This window comes from Trachemys scripta, chromosome 9 (genome assembly GCF_013100865.1).
Source record: "Trachemys scripta elegans isolate TJP31775 chromosome 9, CAS_Tse_1.0, whole genome shotgun sequence".
Classification (NCBI taxonomy): Eukaryota; Metazoa; Chordata; order Testudines; family Emydidae; genus Trachemys; species Trachemys scripta.
This window is the reverse complement of record NC_048306.1, coordinates 53,092,271-53,111,958: the sequence shown is the minus strand read 5'-3', so window position 1 is coordinate 53,111,958 and position 19,688 is coordinate 53,092,271. Positions and strand designations below refer to the sequence as shown.

The window sequence follows — 19,688 nt, the reverse complement described above, 5'->3', positions numbered from 1 at the left end:
GGCCCCAAACCCCTGGTTGAGAACCAGTCAGCTAGGGGATGTCAACAGGACTGGAACTGCCAGTAGGAGAGGAGTGCCCCTGGGGGAAGGGAACAAGGAAGTTGCATGCCATGTCCGTGGGGAATGGGACATGTTGCAGAGCAGCAGCTGGGAAGAGAGGAACAGAATAAAACACTTATTGGGTATATACAGCTGAAATGACCCATTTCCCATTGTGACTTTTTCATAGCTGGAGTTGCTACAGGGAGCTTGCATGACATTGAGGGCTAGTTGACACTAGAAGTGCTACAGCAGCACAGCTGCACCGATGTAGCTGCGCCACTCTACCAGTCTGGTGAAGATGCTGTATGCCAGTGAGAGAGAGAGTGAGCAGAAGAGTCAAAGGGCTGGGTTTTGAGGTGTCTAGCGAGGGAAATAGCATCGGCATCAGACGTATTGAGTTTTTGCCATGTCGGCCCATTTGTGCGCGTGCTAAGTGGTTTGAGTGGGCAGGCTGTGCAATTAGACGTTCATGCATAGGCTGAGCAGGTAAAAGGATGATAACCCTGTGGATCCCTGGCCTTTTCCTCCACGTTGCTCCAGTCGCCTGCACCTCTGGCTGCACGGCTTGCTCCCATGCTGTGCTCTCTTTGCGTGTGTGTGAGACCTTAACTCCTTTGTAAACTAGGCTTGTAGGGGCAGATCTTCATTACAGGGGGGGTTGATTTAAGATGCGCAAATTCAGGTACGCGAATAGCGTAGCTGAATTTGACGTATCGGAGCCGACTTACCCCGCTGTGAGGACGGCGGCAAAATTGACCTCCGCGGCTCCCCATCGACGGCGCTTACTCCCACCTCCACTGGTGGAGTAAGAGCGTCGATTCGGGGATCGATTGTCGCGTCCCGACGAGACGCGATAATTCGATCCCCGAGAGATCGATTTCTACCCGCCGATTCAGGCGGGTAGTGTAGACCTAGCCTAGGACTAATTACTGTTGACTGTGTCTAGTGCCCTTACTGCTCCATTTATGGCCTAATATTTGGGGCTGTGTACCACTTGCACTAGGTGTTCTGATTCTTTCCCTTTCCTGCAGGCCTCCTTTGGGTGGGGTGCTTTCAGATATCAGGTGGTCTGAAGGGCCCAGTGCTGGTTGGGTGTTGGTATGGTATTAGTAGCTGGTAGTCTTTGGTCTGCCATTTTTAAGTTAAGTCAAACTCATCTGCCACCATCTGTGTTGCATAATGGAAAGCACAGAACTTTGCCCTACCGCTTTTCAGTCTATCTGCCTCCTGTGTCTCATTCCTGACAGGTGTATGTATCCCCTAAAACAGGGTCTCTGTTCTTGGTTTTCTTAGAGCAGTGGTCTCCAACCTTTTTTACGCCCAAGATCACTTTTTGAATTTAAGGGCAACCCAGGATCTCTCCGTCACTCACTCTCCCCCACCCTCACTCACTTTCACAGGGCTGGGGTAGAGGGTTGGAGTTCAGGTGGGGTTGCGAGCTCTGGTCTGGGGCCCAGGGGTTTGCAGTGTGGGAGGTGGCTCTGGGCTGAGCCTGGGGCAGGGGGTTGGGGTGCAGGAGGAGGTGAGGGGTGCAAGCTCTGGGAGGGAGTTTGGGTGCTGGAGAGGGCTCTGGGCTGGGGCAGAGTGTTGGGGTGCAGGAGGGGGTACAGGGTGCTTGCTCTGGGAGGGGGGTCAGGGCTGGGGCTTTGGGGTGCAGAAGGGGGTTCGGGGTGCTGGCTCCGGGAGAGGGGGTTGGGGTGTGACCTCTGGCAGCTCCTGGTCCCTGCTTACCTCGGTCTCACACCACTCCTGGAAAGCACCAGTGTGCCCCTGTGGGGAGTGGGGGTGGGTGGGCAGCACATGGCTCCGCACGCTGCCCCTCTCTGCAAGCATCATCCCCACAGCTCCCATTGGCCACAGCACCCCCATTCCCGGTCAATGGTAGCTGCAGGGGCGGTGCTTAAAGGCAGGAGCAGCATGTGGAGGGAGACCCCTGCCCCGTACTGGCTGCTTCCAGGAGTGGCGTGGGGCTGGGACAGGCAGGGAGCCTGTCTTAGCGGCAGCTCTGCTGCCTAGCCGGAGATCGCGATCGACCGGTTGGTGACCACTGTCTTACAGTAATCAAATGCCAGCAGTTCTCCATTAGTAATATCCTAAAATAGTACACCCCTGGGTGTGCATTATAGAGGAAAGCTCAGGGAACAAACTTCAGTTCCCTGAGTCCACTTGGCTGTCAAAAGCTGTGTGAAGAGGACTTGAAACCTAAGGATACCTAAGGAGAAATAACTTAACAGTGCCATTTCAATCACTTTTCCCATGGTTGTAATGAGATAGTGGTCGCATGGGGCAAACCATGCTTTGTGTGCCATAGTGGTGAGGAAGGGACCCAGTCTTTGAATGTCTGTGTTTCGTACTTTGAGGAGACAAGCTCTGAATAGCAGTGACTGATGCTGGGAGTTGATGTGTCACCACCTTTCTCCTGAAATGTAAACTTGAAAACAAATATCAGACTTTTCAGAACAAGTTTCAACAAGTTCTTAGTCATTAGCCACAGTTTTAAATGGGGGATATTGGTGATAATGCTGGCCAGGCCAGTACAGGACAGAAGTCTGTCGGTCAAATAGACGTTAGCATGTATTGCACAAGAATAGTGTCCTGCACATAAGTAATTTGCTGCTACTGATGTGCCATCTTACTACTTTTATTGCAGTAGTAGCTGACGGCCCCATTCAGGTTCTGTGCCCTGCTGTGCTCAGTGTTATAAACACACAGTAAGAGAGTCCCTGCCCCTAACCGCTTAGTTTTTTACGAATAATCATTTTGTTATGCTCAACCGCTGGGATCTTTTTTTTTCTGTCCCCTACCGTAACTGTAGTAGTTGAATTTTAGTGGAATCCCAGGTGTGTGCATAATATTTTTCTTAACATTTTGACTCTGATTGCAGGATTACTGATAGCAATATAATTTTCTTTCCGGTTTCTTTTTGATGTTCACAACATCCAGGTTAAATTGTATTTCTTTAATTAATCCTCTTAATAAATGACTGTTGCAGAGAGAGTCATTTACACTGCAGTCAGGTACTTAATTTGTTTAATTTGTTTCTAGGGGCCCAGAGGATACCTGTTTTGAGTATGGTGTTTTCCCAGCTATCCTGAGCTTCCCTCTTGATTATCCTCTAAGTCCTCCGAAGATGAGGTTCACATGTGAGATGTTTCATCCAAACAGTAAGTTTGATTCAACAGGTTGTTTTTTTTTAAAGACTTTATTTTAATACATAATTTTTTAAAGGGGCAACTATTATAGCAGGACATCAGGTGTTCCCACAAAGGCTATTTTCTCTCATTTAACCCCAGATCTGAAGTGTGTGGTGGGAACTCTCCTAACCAGTGGGCAGTTTCATGTCTTTCTGGGACTGTCTTTTCTCCTAATCTAACTCTCTCTTATTGTGCTTTCTTGGTCATGGTACAGCAAGGGTCAGGACTCAAGTGAGGCTGTCTTGCATGGGGATCACTGCAGGAACTCTTGCAGTTATACTACATCTGAATTCTCTGGTGGTGAATGCCTTGTTGTGTATGGTTAGAAAAGAAATCTGAATCTGGGGTAGATTCTTCTGTGCTGTTCTGTAACTTAAAAGTAGCTAATGTGAGGAATATTTTTAAGAGAAGAAAAAGTAGCATCTTACTGAGATTCCTGATGTGACGTTGCTGTGAGGCCAGGTGCCTCTGTTCAATACGTGGCACAGCTCAGATTCTTGGACGTGAATTTCAGCAAAGGTTTTTTTAGTCTTTTAGTATTACAGTGTACAGTTAAAAAGACTGGAGTATCACAACCAAACTGGTTTTACGGGACTCCTCTCTGCAGGTAGGGGTTTAAAAATGTTCTACTGAATAATACTAATGCTTGTGTTCAAAAGCTCATACATTTTAAAAACTGCGCCAAATGCTATTCCAGCACTCAGTTCTCATTTTCTGAACAGGTCCATGGCATTCTGCACAGAGCTGTTGGTTACTGATTTAATTAGTTATTAAAGCAACACACAAAACGTGTGAACCTTTTATTATGATTCAAATTATGTGCCTGGACCCATCTTCTGATTCGTTGAAGTCTGACAACACTAGAGGGAAAACTCTGGTCACACCTGCCCTGCATGTTTCCCACCCCAGTACACAAGCTCTGGAATGTCAACCACTTTAAGTTCTGGCTGAGATTTAGATACCTGTTTAATCCATATTTCATGTCAAGCCATGGAATTTGCGCAGCTACTGATCATTCACCTACTCTGCCCTTCCTGCACATTATGGTATATTATTACATTAGCAAGAGGGGTAGTTTAATCCACCCAGCTCCCATTGCCCTTATCTCTGCCCGATTGTCAAGGTTCTTGAGATCACCATGCCTGTCACCATGGAAACTGATCTCCCAGTTGACTCCTGTACAGATCCAACCTTAATGTAAGGAAAGTTCTGCAGGGACTGAAGTTTTCAAGAAGCCTGGGTGACTTAGCTGTATATCATCTGTTAACTTTATAGGACTAAAATTTTCTACACTGCTTTGAAAATCCAGCAAGTCAGCGTAGCAGTGACCAGCAGAGGGTGGAGTTCTTGGGGTGTCAGAGTATTTTATATCCAGTTGCAGGGAGGAGACTAGCAGAGTATTGTGGGGATTGGGGTGAGATCCACTCTTAATATCTCCATCTCTGTTCCGGAAGGAGTATGTTAACGAAATTTGCAGGTGAGAGTAATTTGGAATGGGTGGTGAGGACAGGGCAAAAGGCTGTAGGGAGGCTAGAAACATGGGCAGAAAATAATGAATTGTGGTTCACTTTGGAAACTACAGGGTAACGATTTTCTGGAGGTACAGTAATCTGTATTGCAGAGTCATTGGGAGAGAGAAGCTTGGGCAGTAGCGATGCTGAAAAATGTTTGGCTCTAATTTGCTGCCTACTTTCACTATAGAGTATTATTTTTATTCCTGCGCATGAGATCTGATTTTTACAGCCCACCTCTGTGACCTGGGCTACAATGGTGGTAAAGTTAGTTTCTCCCTTCCTAGTTCAGGGAAGATAACAAAACACCCATAACTTGTCCTGTTGCCTTCTGAAGGGAAAGTGTCCCCTTGGGTTCAGGAGCAGTTGTGTGGAGGCAAGGGCTGAGCAAGTCCTGGTCATCTCTGCACATAAATCATTGCTGGGCTGAGGAGCTCAAAGGGGCACATGTATCATTTATAAAAAGCTTTTCATCTCCTCTGCTTCCTCTTCAGTATACCCAGATGGGCGAGTTTGCATTTCCATTCTGCATGCTCCAGGGGATGATCCCATGGGGTACGAGAGCAGCGCTGAGCGGTGGAGCCCAGTGCAGAGCGTGGAGAAGATCCTCTTGTCAGTGGTTAGCATGTTAGCAGGTAAGGATTAGTGCCTCATCTGGAGTTGCTCAGCTAGGATAGCATTTCTAAAGCATGGTTAATGTCTTTACTTTGATATTTGTCTTTGTTGGGCAGTCAGAAGTCTCAGACCTTGTTCTGCAACAGCAAGATTTGTCAGGGCCATAACAGCCACCTACTGCTTTATTAATGTACCAGTACCCTAAAAATATCTGGACTGGATCAGCAAATTGGTGGCTCCAGGTTTGCATGCAACCTCACACTGCTTCTCTCCAGGCCCTTGGCACCGCCATGGAGATCTGTGAGGCCCAGTTAGTGCTCTCTGCGATTGTGTGTGAAATCAGGGTTCAGTTTTTGCTTCTCACTCTGATAGGTCACCTAAGAGGTCAGTGGTTCAGGGATATCCCTGCAAGCCCTGTAGTTAATGTAATAATATTTCACACAGACTTCTACCCTGGAGATAAATTTCTAAAGTTTGGCCATCTAATAACTGGAGAAGATAGAAATGTGTCCCTTGAATAATTGGTACTGAGTGATTAAAAATATAATATAGGTGCTTAGATGCTGCTATGATGAAGGCTGACTAAGAACCTAGAGAGGTATTCTGGATGTATACACTCAGGGAAGAAATACTACAGCCGACCATAATCACAGCATGACCATCAAGATGTAAAATCCAAGGTTTTAGGAACAGAAAACCTGAATGAACAGGACACAAAGCACTCTACTTGTTCCCATTTTTAACATCAAGACTGTCCCCAAATCAGTTCAATTCCTAGCTATACCTTAAACATAATAAGGCTTAATACAGCGATGTGTGGGCCTCAAAAGGTTTGGATTGTGCCACCATCTTACCCAGGCTTTCCAGTGCTCCAATAGCTGCCTGGACTCTTCTGTCCTCATGATTTTGTTTCCCTTTTCCCCCTTCCAAGAGACACACCTTTGAATATCTTTTGTGTAGCAGAGATTCTGGAAGCCTCTCTCCTGGACCCTGGCTGCTTGGAGATTCAAACTGTGTGCTTTGGAGTTGTGCCTACCAGAGACTGGAAACTGAAGGCAGCTGGGGCCTAGTGGAGAGGTTGCTAGAGGTACAGAGTCTCACAGTCTGATCCTCCAGGAGTAGTGAGAAAGGTTTGGAGGGTCACAGCTTGGAAGAAGCTAGGTTTGGAGATTGGCGATCCTCAGATTAGTGTTTCAATGCTCTGAACTGGTCAAATCATCCGTAGTTGGATTAATTTGGATCTGAAGTTCACGTACAGTCACAAGTTCATGAGCTTTATTCCCTTCTTGTCATGAAATGGCTCCAATTCCTTGTGATCAAACCATGAAAGCAAACTAGCAGATGCAAGAGGTAGGAGCTGGGAGCCAGGACTCCTGGGTTCTATTCTCAGATGCCACTGTCTGTGTGATCCTTAAGAAGTAATTATGCCCCTCCTTTCACCTCTGTTCTTTATTAATCTTGGGGTAAGTCTCTGTACCTCAGTTTAGCTGACTGTAAAATGAGTTGCTGACCTCACAGGAGCTTAAATATTGTTTGCAAAGTTCTCAGATTCTTGGATGAAGGTTGCTCTAGAAGTGAATGTTGTGTGTTTCTGGGCACTCTTCCCCCAGGTGCAGGCGATGACCTGCAGTGGTGGGACTGGAGAGAAATCTGGGTTTTCATGAAACTCCAGAACCAGAAAGAGGTTTGCCAGGTGGCAGCCTGCAGTGTTAGAAACCTCCACTAATCTTCTGACTGCCTCATTGGTGACAAAATACTGTCTAAAGTGCTGAGGTTCAGCTACTAAGAGAGCACCAATACCAATCACTTAAGCTTTTCCCCCCAAAAAAACCCTTGCTGAAACTCTCCTCTGTTTTCTGTGAGATACGTGAAACAAGGGGTGGGGGTGGGTGCTGCATATATAGTGGAATTTCCTCTCCAAGGGCCACTACATTCCCCCTGGTGCAGATGGTATCTCAGGCACACAGGAGGGTGAATGTGCAGAGGCAGCATTTGAAGAACCAGAGTCCTCGGTGAGTAACCTGCCTATCTGTTGTGTCTTTCTCATTTCAGAACCAAATGATGAAAGTGGAGCCAATGTTGATGCCTCCAAAATGTGGCGGGAAGACAGAGAACAGTTTAACAGAATTGCCAAGCAGATTGTGCAGAAGTCCCTTGGGCTTTAAAAACAAAAAAGAAAAGAACGAAACTGCAGTGTTTTGTATTTCTCTCCAGCTGACAGAGAGCAGTGCTTAGTGCTGATACCAAAAAGGCAGATTTTGTAAAATCGTTGGCCTAATTCTTCCTCTTTATTCTTTTTATTATTTCCCCCCCTTAAAAAGCCTCTGGCTCACAGACTAAAACATGTAGCAAGGAAGTACATTATTAGAACTCAAAAATGGAGTCAGTCCTATTGCAAAGGCTGTTCAATGCTACCTCATTCTGTTGTATTGAAAATCTGGAGACTTTACAAAGCATGAATTTGAGCCTAGCACAGTCTTATACCCATTTGCTGCAATCCACCCCCTGGTCTCACCAGGAAAATGCACAAGCGATTGTGCATTGCCAAGCAGTGGAATCAGTCTTATTCTCCCCAGTCAGTGATTCAGAGCAAAGGTTAGTGAACGAATACGTAAGTAGCTAGGTGGTCAGCATATTCATGTTTGCAGATATTCCCATTTGGCCAATCTGCCACCAGAACTTGTTCCAGGGAAGAGGAGTTTTAGGTGACCTGCTACAACTATCAGCTTTACGTTTCTGCATAACATCGTACCCAGAAATGTGTGCAGAAAGCGAGTCATTTTTAGTTGTGTGATCTCATTGGGAAATTGGAAACAGTGATGATAGTCAACACCAGAGTTCACAAAAAGGTAGCTCAGTGAAGGAGGTTCTAAAACAAGAACACCTTCAGGTTGTTTTAATGTAGGTAGCGATTTTAAGTTTTTTAGCTAAGGTGACTCATTCTAGATGGCCAGTTCCAGCAATGGCTGGTGCTCTTGGACTCAGCTGTCTAGAATAGCCCAATGTTTTTGTATCATGCTGTCAGTCTAAATCTAGCCTTTGAATCTGCTTTTGCAAAGAAGAGATCTCAATGACTGCTGTAATTACTCCCTAAAAATATTTATTGTAACTTCCAGTTTCAATCAGAGAGGTAGGTCAGGAAATCCAGTCTTTTCGTAAACATTTTGGTCAGCTGTTTTGTTAGGTACCTGTTAAGCTTATAAAAAGCACACAAGAGCTTTTTATAGGGGAAAAGGCAACACACCACGTTTATTGAGAATACAACAGCTAACATATGTTTTTCAATCTCTCTCTCACACACACACTCACTCACTCACTCACTCACTCCTGCCAGTTGATGTTATAGTTACCAGTCCAGAGTCTGCATCAATCTAGTGGCCAGCCAGATTGGTTGCAGAGAGGAGCCGGGCTCTGTCATTCGTGATCCGATGCTCCTGGAGTTGTTGGCAAGACGAACCCAAAGCCCCATGGCAACGCACCCTGTTCTTATAGTTGTTGTTCTCGACTGAAGTCTGTGGATTTTGCTGTGTCAGTTTATGACCTGTTACTCCTCAGTGGGTGTTATCTTTTGATGGCCCAAAACACCTCCAGGAGGGTCATGCTGTCTGGTTCGATTCAATCAATTATCTTGTGTTTAAGAGTGCTAGCCTTCACCTTAGGGTCGTCAATCTGCCCCTCCTCAACCATGATGCTTGTTGATGGTTCTCTGGCATCTTTGAGTCTCTTCACTTCTCCTCCCTTGGCCATCTGGCTAACAATGGCCTTCGCACCTTATCTTTTCCTGATGCATGCATTCCCCATTCACACAAACAGTTCTTTACAGAAATCAAATAGCAGTATTTTATATTGAACAAGAAAGGCATCATAAATTAGACCTTACTAAATCTTGCAACTATCTTTTCCTACATTCCTACATTCACAGGCCTAGGCCTTTGAAATTCCTCTAACCTAATTAACATAGATACAGACAAGATCCTATCTTTTTACTTACAAGGGAAATAAAATGGCTAAAAAGCAATATCAACTATCCTATTCATTTATGCTAATAACTTAACCCTTACTAAAAAACATGCAGTGCATATAAGAGAACATCATCAATTGTATAGCACAGTACCTCTGGTACAACATACCTGCATCCTGAAATGCTACGTAGGTCATCTGTGCTCTGAAAATCGTGGGGGGAAAAATGGACTCAGCTAGTCCTGCTGGGAAAGTAAACCCTTTCCAAGCTCTTGTGAGATGATCTGAAACCCTGTTCTGCCAATACTTGATAGAATAGAGCACTGACTTGAGCACTTGTCATGACAGCCCAGATCACCCACACTTCAGGTAGGGAATGTGGATTTTTTATGCTGATCTGATTTAACCCTTACATTAGCAGGAGTTGCTATTTCTAGATGCTAACTGCTCTTGCATCCCTAAGTCAGTGCTAGGGGAGATCCTTATCACTGATGCCATCCCCTAGAGGATGGAAGGATGCACACTTGCAACATTGTTCTACTGACCTTTGTATGGTATGCAGCAGGACAAGGAAGAACCTTCAAACTACTCATTGTAGTGCCCAGACTGTAAAGCTGTTGTAGGGCACCTTCTGGTGTTTTTGCTTTACAACTGAACCTCTTGTCTAGGCCTGAATCTTCTGTAGGCATTTCCAGCAAATATGCTTATGCTGAAAGCAATAACATACGCCTCTGTTGTGTGTGGAATCAAATATTGTTGACTATCTTAAACAGGCTAGGATAGGAGTATCTCTTTTTGAATGAAAAGAACCAAGAAATCAAATTATTGGAATAATTACATTATTGAGAGAGCTTTGCTGAGTGAAATATATGTATATTGTTCTCATTTCAGTATCTGGTGGCTTGCAGTTCATATTGCGTATGCACATGTGCTGCATGTCACTCTAGGATGTCGTCTTTATCCATCACTGAAGAGACTCTGGGCTGGGATAACTTGCTGGATTTACCTCCATTATAGGGAGTAATTCCTCTAGGTTTGGAAGAAGACTAGTTTTGGGTGCAGGAAGATGATGGAGTAGTATTGTACCCAACTAGTATTTGCAAATGTACATGAAGATGTAGCTTTTGTATGTGGAGTGAAGGCATTTTATGCACTAGATAGATGCAGTGTAGCTTGTGGAGTACCATAATCACATTAGGGAACAGCTTCTGAAAGGAAGGGGCTGTATGCCTGATTCCAGACAGATTGTGATCAGTCAAGAAAGGGACATGGCAGAATTAGTCTTGTTTTAAAAGCAAAATATTTTTATTCATGTGTATTATGGTGGAACTTAATCTGTATATTGAAAATAAAGTGATATTTTCTCCCTTCGCAAAAGTATAAGAATGTATTTCTCCTCAGTTGTTTCTTTCAGTAGATGAAAAGATAGATAGCCAGGAGAGTCCAGCTTTGACTTGGGCCCCATGTGGGAAAGGATATAGTCCACGGGAGGAGTCTTCAAAAAGACAAAGGGGCATAAGAATTGCCAGGCGTGGTCAGATCCAAGGTCCATCCCATCCAGTATCCTGTCTCTGACAGTGGACAGCACAAGCTGCTTTAGAAGAAGGTGCAAGAATCCTGCACTGGGCATGAAGGTCTCCTGATCTCTGATAGCAACAGCTCAGCTTAGACATGGGGTTTAATGTCCATTCCAGGATTTGTGTTTGCACTAGCTCTTACGACTCTGGAAATGAGCAATTTGATGTCCATCTCACATTGACTTTCAATGGAAACTGGGCATCCAACTCCCAGTTGTCTTTGGAAAATCGCCACCTCCCCCTGAATCTGTCCTCTCAAAGAGGAAACGGTATTTTTAGTCACATGGAACACACGGATTTCAAAGAAACTAAGCAGTGAAAGGCAGGGCAGATTTGCTACATCAAAATGGCTTAAATCATGATGAAAATGAGTAGTAAAAACACTTTAAATCACCAATTTTAATAACTTCTATTTAGATTTTAAAAAGTTATTTCTCAGTGTTTGGTTTGAGAGCTGAAACTTGCCTTGTTCGGGTAATGCTATCTGTTCTGATTTCTCATGTTTATGCTATGGCCAAAATAGGTGAATGTTATTTACTGTACTACATAATTTATTCCTTAAAATGTTTAAACTTCAATTAAACATAACACAGCGTGTTAGAATAGTTTTGTACTAGTTGCAAATGAAAAATAAAACTTGATTCAAATACTGTAGGTGAATCAAATAACTGCACAATTGACACTCTTCATCCAGAAAGATCAGAGTACTTCACAAACCTGAGGCACGCAAAGGTCCCATTGCCGAAATGCTTCACCTGTGACGTCGCAGCCATTCTGTGCCAGCAACTCTGCACCTTGTAGACTTCTTACAGCTTAGGAACAGCTTATGGAATTCTATTTGATAAAGCTGCTGCGGTGATATTGGATCGTCTTCAATGAAAAGAGAAACCTTCTTTCCCTTTTAAAAAGAGATTCATGTTCACAAGTGCTGTAATACTAGCCCCTAGTAACAGTTCTGATCAATTGATCTTTTTCAATCAGAACTTGTTCTCTGGGGAGTGTCAGAACTACAGGTATGGTACAGTGAAATATGCATGCAAGTAACTTTTTAATAATGTTACCTCTTTCTTTGGTGGATTGTTTGCTTTAGGCTTTATTAGTTTAAAAGCATACTATCAGCATCCTTTTTAAAGGTCCCCCCCTCCCGCTTTGGTAGAACGCGCACAGTGGGAAATGAGAGGTTCTTTGAAAATACTGTTGTACTAAAGGTGTTGGAACCACATTAAACAGTCAGCAGGAGAGCGGGGGGCGGGTGAGGGGGGAAGGGAGGGGAATGGATTCTCACCAGTTTCTTTGACCAGTTCTGACTTCATAATCAATGTCATGAATTGAAGGCATATGCCTTAAATGGAACAAATGTGCTTGGTTTAGCTTATTCCTTGGGTAAAAGCTCTACCAGTTGTAGAGTTTCTCTTGTGACTTACCATACTTTCCTCTTCCCTTGCCAAAGAGCCCTAGCTCAGTAAGCCTGGAGGTGAGAAGACTACACTGCATGGCAATCCGAAAGTACAGGCATTGTTCATTGAGGTACCCAGGATTGGACATCTTGGCCCTTAAGGAAAGCACCTAAATAAGTGGCCTGATTTTTCTAGGGCGTTGAGCATCCTTATCTTGCTTGGAGGCCAATGGGAGCTGCTGTCTCCCTATTTGAGAAGATAAATAGAGACTTTAGGTTCCAAACTTTAGGCATCCAGCTTTGAACCTGGGGGTAGAACCTTTTCATCAAATCAGTGACATTGCTCAGGGTTGAGAATTTGCCATAGCAGATCCATATCTTGGTGGTGTGAGCAATTTCCTAATCACACTGTCTTCTCAAGTGCTGTCCGTGGTACCGTTTAGAGTGTAAGCTTTTTGAGGGAGGGACTGTCTTACGAGGTGCCATGGGGTTTACTTCAGTCTATCATTGCCTTAGGAATCCCACAGGAACGTCTAGCTGGCTGACGGGAGGTGCCGATCTGGCTGCAGCCCCAGATTGAAGGTAAAACCTTCCCTTGCCCCTTTTCCCCCCTGCACTTTGGCCCATGGTCTAATATCCCCATTGGTCAACCCCCACTTCTCTCCTCATCTCCCTGTGCTGGCTTCCCATGAGCCCAGAGCCAGGCAGGGCTCCCAGCCACTGCAGCACCGGATTTTCCCAGCAGCAGAGCACCAGCACTGGCATTGGGGTCCTCAGGGGCCGGAGGGCTGAGCTCACCACTCTCCAGGCTCTGGCTGGTGTGAGAGGGGAGGGATGGGAAGGATTAGCTCTTCCCCTCCCCCTGGGGAAATAGACTCCCCGAGCATGGATGGGGGGAAGATCCCCCAGAACATGTGACAGGCTAATGAGCCCTTCCATATTCCATTTAATGGGTCCACAAGTCTCACTGGTTTATAATAAACACCCCACACAGCTCCTTCCTATAACTGAGTTCTGCTCAGAATGGGTTTCCCATTTTATCCCACCTCCCATGTAGCCCCCCAGCACCACCTGGGAAATCCAGCAGCAAATGGGTGCTTTGGGGTGCGCATCTACTCTCTTGATCAGTCAGTTGGTCCCCCAGCCCTCACCTCTCCTTGATGCCCTATCCCCTAATCTCCAGTGCTGGTGCCAGGATGATCCATCACCCTCCGGTTAACCCCCTCTGCCCCACTAGCCTGACATTGGGTGGGGTTCCAGGTTCAGCGTTGGCCTGGCTCCTATCTGGGGCCTTCTGCTCAGCCCCCTATGCACACCTTTGGGCCCTCTGTCCAGCCCCTCATCTGCTAGCCTCCCCCCACACACATACACACCACCTCAGGTACTCTGCTTAGTCCCCCCACATGCCTGCAGAGGCGCTCTGCCCAGCCTCCTCTCTGCCAGTCCCCCATGCATCTCCACGTGTGCTCAGCCCAGCACTCTCCCCCATGGGTACTATCACTGTGTCCCTCCCCAGCTCCCCACAAACAGCCTTGTCCCCCTGCCTCACCTTACTTTCCACAGGTAGTGTCTCAGGCACTCTCCCCACCCCTGCCCAGTTCCTGGCCCTGCCTTACTCCTCTACTGCCTGCTCTCCTCAGAGCCCAGCAGCTGTGGGGACCAGGCAGAACGTCACTTGCACTCATTCCCAGCTGCCTCCCAATCAAACAGCCATACATCAAAATGCACTACGGACCATTCAGTGTGCAGTACCAGTCCACATCCAGTTGTTGTGCAGCCACCTAGTGCGCTATATGATCCCAGCCTGCCTTGCTGTGTGCTAACAGACCATGTTGACAAGCCCTCAGCAAACATGGCGCTAGTCCAGGCTCTTCCACTGACCTCGAACAAAGGTGAGCCTCAGTTTCTCCATCTGTACAATGGGGAGAAGGATCCCCTCCTTTCAACTCCATTGGTGAAAAGTGCCTCATAAGCGAATTGTCTTCTTTTCAGTACACATTCACCCACGGCCAGCCCTCTGCCTATATTTACCATTTTCCTGTGGGCTAGCACTGGTCCTGAACTAGTCACAAACAGGGCTCTGAAAATTATATCTGCCTAAGGGGCACGTTAACATGTTTTTCCCCACGTGTGTGTGAATGAAGCAATGGCTGATGGGAGAAAGGGGACATGGCCCAGTGGTATAAAAGCCTGGCCCAGCAGGATTGGGGTACAGCTAGGAGAGGGGAAACAGCTCTTAGAGCTACCTGCTCCTTGTCTGCGTCCTGTCCCTGTCCTGACAGCTGCCCTCCTTTTCTCCGCCTTTGTTCTCGTGCTCTTGCTTGTTGGTTTTAATAAACTGGCAAATTTTAACTGCTGGCTCTTGGGAAAATTTCCCCAGAAATCTCATTCATGGTTTCATGTAGAACCTATATGGTCCAGGGAGTTCATAAGCACCCTTTATACGACAGCCTATAGTGTGCTACAGTAAGTCCCTTTAAGACATTCTCTGTGAACTGTTACTGGGTCCTTTTCTGTAGCAAACGAGGAACCTAAAATGGTTCTAAAGCAAAGTAATCCTTCCAGAGAGGCGATGTGTGGCCTCTCAGAAATGCACACAAGTACAGTGATCTGGCTCTAGCAGGGAATGAACCCAGGGCTTGAGCTAACAGAGTAACTGTGTTACCTGGTAGCTGCTTTGCTCTGTTAGCCTCTTGTGTGGACCCTCTGCTAGAAGGGGACGTGGCCCAGTGCTGCACCAATGCACCTTCGAAGTGAACTACTGACCGCGTCATGCCAGACTGATAACGAGCTGATCTTGGGAGGCGATAACACTTTGCTGGCCAGCCTCACAAAAGGAGACAGAGGAGGCAACACTTAAAGGGTGCACCTTGTGCCCCAGGAGGTGATTTCAGGGTGCTACAGAACTGACTGTGCTCACAGCTCTCTATAGCCCCATGCCACACTTCTCTGCTTCTCCCCAAAGACAGGGTGTAAATCCCTAACATCAGAAGTCGGGGAAAGGAAGGAGGAGTGCTTCCTCCATCCACTTCCCCCACCTGCACTCTGAAATCCTTCAAAAACAGAGCCAAGAGTAATTCACTGAGGAGAACTCCACCATCCAAACATGGAGTTCCCTAGAGGTCCATGTTCACCCTCAGGCGAGTGCAGTTCAGGGCTGAGTCATGGCCCATCCCCTATGCTCATTACACAAAATACACCATAGCACAAGTGTGATAGATCACAGACTAAGGAGGAAACCTCTTCAGCTTGTAACCCCAGATGTCAGGTCAGGGTGATGATAAAGCCCAGCTGGTTCAGGGCAAGGTTCTCTTCGCAGTTCCAGAAGATGAGTTGATAAAGAGGTGACTGAATTATGATGTTCCTCACAGAGCTATTCAGTGCTGGCACCCACAAATGGCATCTGAAGGAATCTGTCATGAGGGCAGGCTCCAGTGTTCTCATTGCAAGGTGATGAGTCACTCCTGTGCTAGGCCCCAGCCAATCCACAACTGAACTGGCCTGGTGACTCTCAGGGCAGGTATGTAAGCTTCACAGGGGAAACAGCTGCTGAGTCTGTTCCATGTCCGTCCAGGATTGATTGTGGCAGCAGACTCTCTAAGCCTTAGCCTGCACCGGCTCTGTCCCTAATCCTGCTTCAGTCTTGCTCCAACCCCTCTCTGGATGCCTGAGTCTGGCTCTGACCACTAGGCCTGACTGTCATGTTCTAACCACTGAGCCTGACCAGCCTCATCATGGTTTTGAACAATCATCTCCTTGTGTGTTTGAACAGCCCCTGGCACAATGGGGCCCTGGTCTGTGACTGGGCTCATATAACAATACCCGTCATTGAACTTTGGAGAACTATGTGGAGCAGGATTTTATAATGTCCCCTGGGAGCCATGCACTGGGTACACCCCACATTGGTGGTGTTATACGTAAGTATAGCTATCATTTAACAACCCTTCTAGACAAGACTCTCATGCCTACCCACAGAGCGCATATCAGTAACCATTCCTGACCGCCAATAGGAACCCCAAATTCTCATAATTCTCTCCCTTAGATGGGAACAAGCCATTGCTAGCCATCAAGTCAGCTTGCCAGGAAAGCCAGGATATTGGGCAACATTTGGATAAGGAAAACCAGAGCAGAGAGTCTATATAACCAGACCAGATGATCACCAAGGACGATGAGAGACCAGAGCCCACCTGGCTGCAAACAGAGTTGGAAAGTCTGAAATAGGTAACTTTAGCGGGCACGTTTGCTCTTTGAAGAGTGCTCTGTTTTCTCTCCTCACACACGCATGCTGCTCAGCTTCCATAAATGTAGCTTGTCACAGAGTGGAATGGCTTCTTCGCATGCAGGAATTCACTTCGAGAAGTTACACATTTGTGAACCGATCACAACATTCCTGGTGGGATTTGTTGTTTGACATTGTGAATTCTTTATCTGCACATTTTTCCCATATACAAATGGCCTGTGAGCAGTTCGCTGTAAATATATGAGGCCTGATTCTCATTGACGCTGTCTCTTGCCTCCCTTTAGCAGAGTAAAGTGGCCTTAGAGAGGTTATAAATAATTTATGCCCATCTCAAGGGCCTTTTACTTTGCCAACGCAGGGTAAAGAGGCCTTAGTGTAAATAAGAGTGAGGGCCATGATCTTCATACTTCATGTTGTATTAGTTACATGAGTCATTTGGGATTGTTTCACTTATCGGATTATTGTGAATTTCAAATATTACAGTTGAATATACGCTTCGGAATTTTCTGCTAGCAAATAGTCCAGTGTCTGAGCTCAAAAGAAGTTTTTCCCAAGTGTTTGTGCTGTATATCTCAGGCACTTAACTGTTCCCTGAAAGCAAATATGAAAGGGTTGGGAAAGTGGTCAAACTGCAATTCAGCTAGCGAGTCACAGTGATATCTGTAGCATTTTTCTCCCACTTCAGTCAGCTTTCTCAAAATGTCGATGTTTGTTACCGTGCTTTCTATTATCTAGAGAGTCTTTGCGAGAGTGTGAGAATAGAAATATTCCTGCATTCAAATGCAATTTTGTCAGGACCTCTTGCTGAATTGGCAATATTGATTAGGACCTAGGGGCTAGATCCTCAGCTGGGGTAAACTGGCAAAGCTCCTTTGATCTCCACTGTGTGATGGAGCAGAATATTTGAGATACAGTGTGTGACTGTCATTAAAGTCTATAGTGCTGTGTACTGATACCAGGGTGCAAGGTAAGGTTGCTTATACACCACTTTTGAGCACTTATCTGTGCAACCTGAATGTTTTCTTAATGTAGTTTTTGTAGCCTTGTTTGAAAGGCAAAACAAACCCATGATCTATCACTGTTTGGCTAGACACGTTCACTGTGCCCTCCCCCACACACAATGTGCTGTCAGCATCAGAAGGTCTACTATGCACCTTTGAAGGCTTTGTTCAATTCACACTTTAACAACCATGCTGTGGCTGAGGCAGCTTCGCAGCTGTTAGCCAGGCATGTGCTGCACAGCCTCCCCGTGCTTAAAACAAGTTGCTTTAAAAATCACGCACCAGATACTGCACATAGAATCATAGGACTGGAAGGGACCTTGAGAGGGCATCTAGTCCAGTCCCCTGCACTCATGGCAAGACTACATATTATCTAGACCAGGGGTTCTCAACCTTTTTCTTTCTGAGCCCCCGCCCTCCCAACATGCTATAAAAACTCCACAGCCCACCTATGCCACAATAACTGGTTTTCTGCATATAAAGCCAGGGCCTGCATTAGGAGATACAAGTAGGGCAGTTGCTCAGGGCCACATGCCACAGCAACCCCCACGAAGCTACATTACTCAGGCTTCGACTGCAGCCCTGGGTGGTGGGACTTAGGGCCCAGGCTTCAGTCCCATGGAGTGGGGATTCGGCATTTTACCCTGGACCCCAAGGAGTCTAACACTGACTCTACTTAGTGGCCCCCCGAAACCTGCTCGCAGGTCCCCAGGGGGCCCAGACCCCTGGTTGAGAACCACTGATCTAGATCACCCTGCCAGGTGTTTGTCTAACCTGCTCTTAAAAACCTCTAATGATGGAGATTCCACAATGTCCCTAGGCAATTTATTCCAGTGCTTAACTACCCTGATAGTTAGGAAGTTTTTTTCTAATGTCTAACCTACACCGCCTTGCTGCAATTTAAGCCCATTGCTTCTTGTCCTATCCTGAGAGGTTAAGAAGAACAATTTTTCTCCCTCCTCTTTGTAACAATGTTTTATGTACTTGAAAACTGTTATCATGTCTCCCTCAGTCTTCTCTTCTCTAGACTAAACAAACCCAATTTGTTCAATCTTCCCTCATAGGTCATGTTTTCTAGACCTTTCATCATTTTTGTTGCTATTCTCTGGACTTTTTCCAATTTGTCCACAGCCTTCCTGAAATGTGGCGCCCAGAACTGGACACAATACTCCAGTTGAGGTCTAATCAGCGCGGAGTAGAGCGGAAGAATTACCTCTCGTGTCTTGCTTACAACACTCCTGCTAATACATCCCAGAATGATGTTTGCTTTTTTTGCAACAGCGTTACACTGTTGACTCATATTTAGTTTGTGATCCACTATAACCCCCAGATCCCTTTCCACAGTACTCCTTCCTAGGCAGTCATTTCCCATTTTGTATGTGTGCAACTGATTGTTCCTTCCTAAGTTGAGTACTTTGCATTTGTCCTTATTTCATCCTATTTACTTCAGACCATTTCTCCAGTTTGTCCAGATCATTTTGAATTTTAATCCAATCCAATCCTCCAAAGCACTTGCAACCCCTCCCAGCTTGGTATCATCTGCAAACTGCAATTCCCAAATCTTCATAACTCAGTCAAATCACAGCTGATTTTCACCCAAACACCCAAACCACTGCTCCACAACAAAGGCTATTTCACTGTCAAATTTCAACTCTATCTCCATTGCTTTGTTGTTCAAGCTGTTCAAAAACAGGTGATAAGATTAATTTGAACTCAGAAAAAAAAATGGATCTTTCCCTTCAGTCGCAAAACCAGTAGAATGATGTCTGCTCAAAATTTACAACAAGAATAAGCCAAAACTTTCTGGCAGAGACCAAGTATGGAAAATTTCATCCCGCAAAAGCAAAGCTTCAGGAAGTTCTGAGATGTTGAAAAGGAGCGGTTACAATGGAATTGCCTAGGCAACCTTAATGCTAAACTAGTGCGCCAACTAGAATGAAACCACTAGAAATTAAAGGAGGCTGACACCCTGTCACTGCAATGGGGTTAGAAATCCATTACAGCAAGTTTGCTGATAACCTTGTAAGACGGGTCCAGACAAATACCACAGGGAGAGTGGCTTAAGATAGGAGCATGCAAAAATGGTGCGTTTAACAAACATAGCCACAAGGTGGTGCCTAATGCTTGTCTCTGTGAGGGAAGAAATGATTGT

At 45.8% G+C, this 19,688-nt stretch overlaps 1 protein-coding gene across 2 annotated transcripts in view; it reads left to right on the top strand.

The window, feature by feature from the left end:
• The window catches only part of UBE2G2 (ubiquitin conjugating enzyme E2 G2), a 38,718-nt gene extending 30,047 nt beyond the window's left edge, over positions 1-8,671 (top strand). For both annotated transcript variants that reach the window (XM_034781202.1, XM_034781203.1), the window contains 3 exons: positions 3,088-3,206; positions 5,242-5,382; positions 7,415-8,671. In XM_034781202.1, coding sequence (XP_034637093.1) covers positions 3,088-3,206; positions 5,242-5,382; positions 7,415-7,527 — 373 coding nt within the window. In that variant the 3' untranslated portion in view covers positions 7,528-8,671. The remainder of the gene's footprint in view (positions 1-3,087; positions 3,207-5,241; positions 5,383-7,414) is intronic.
• Positions 8,672-19,688: the final 11,017 nt, after the last annotated feature.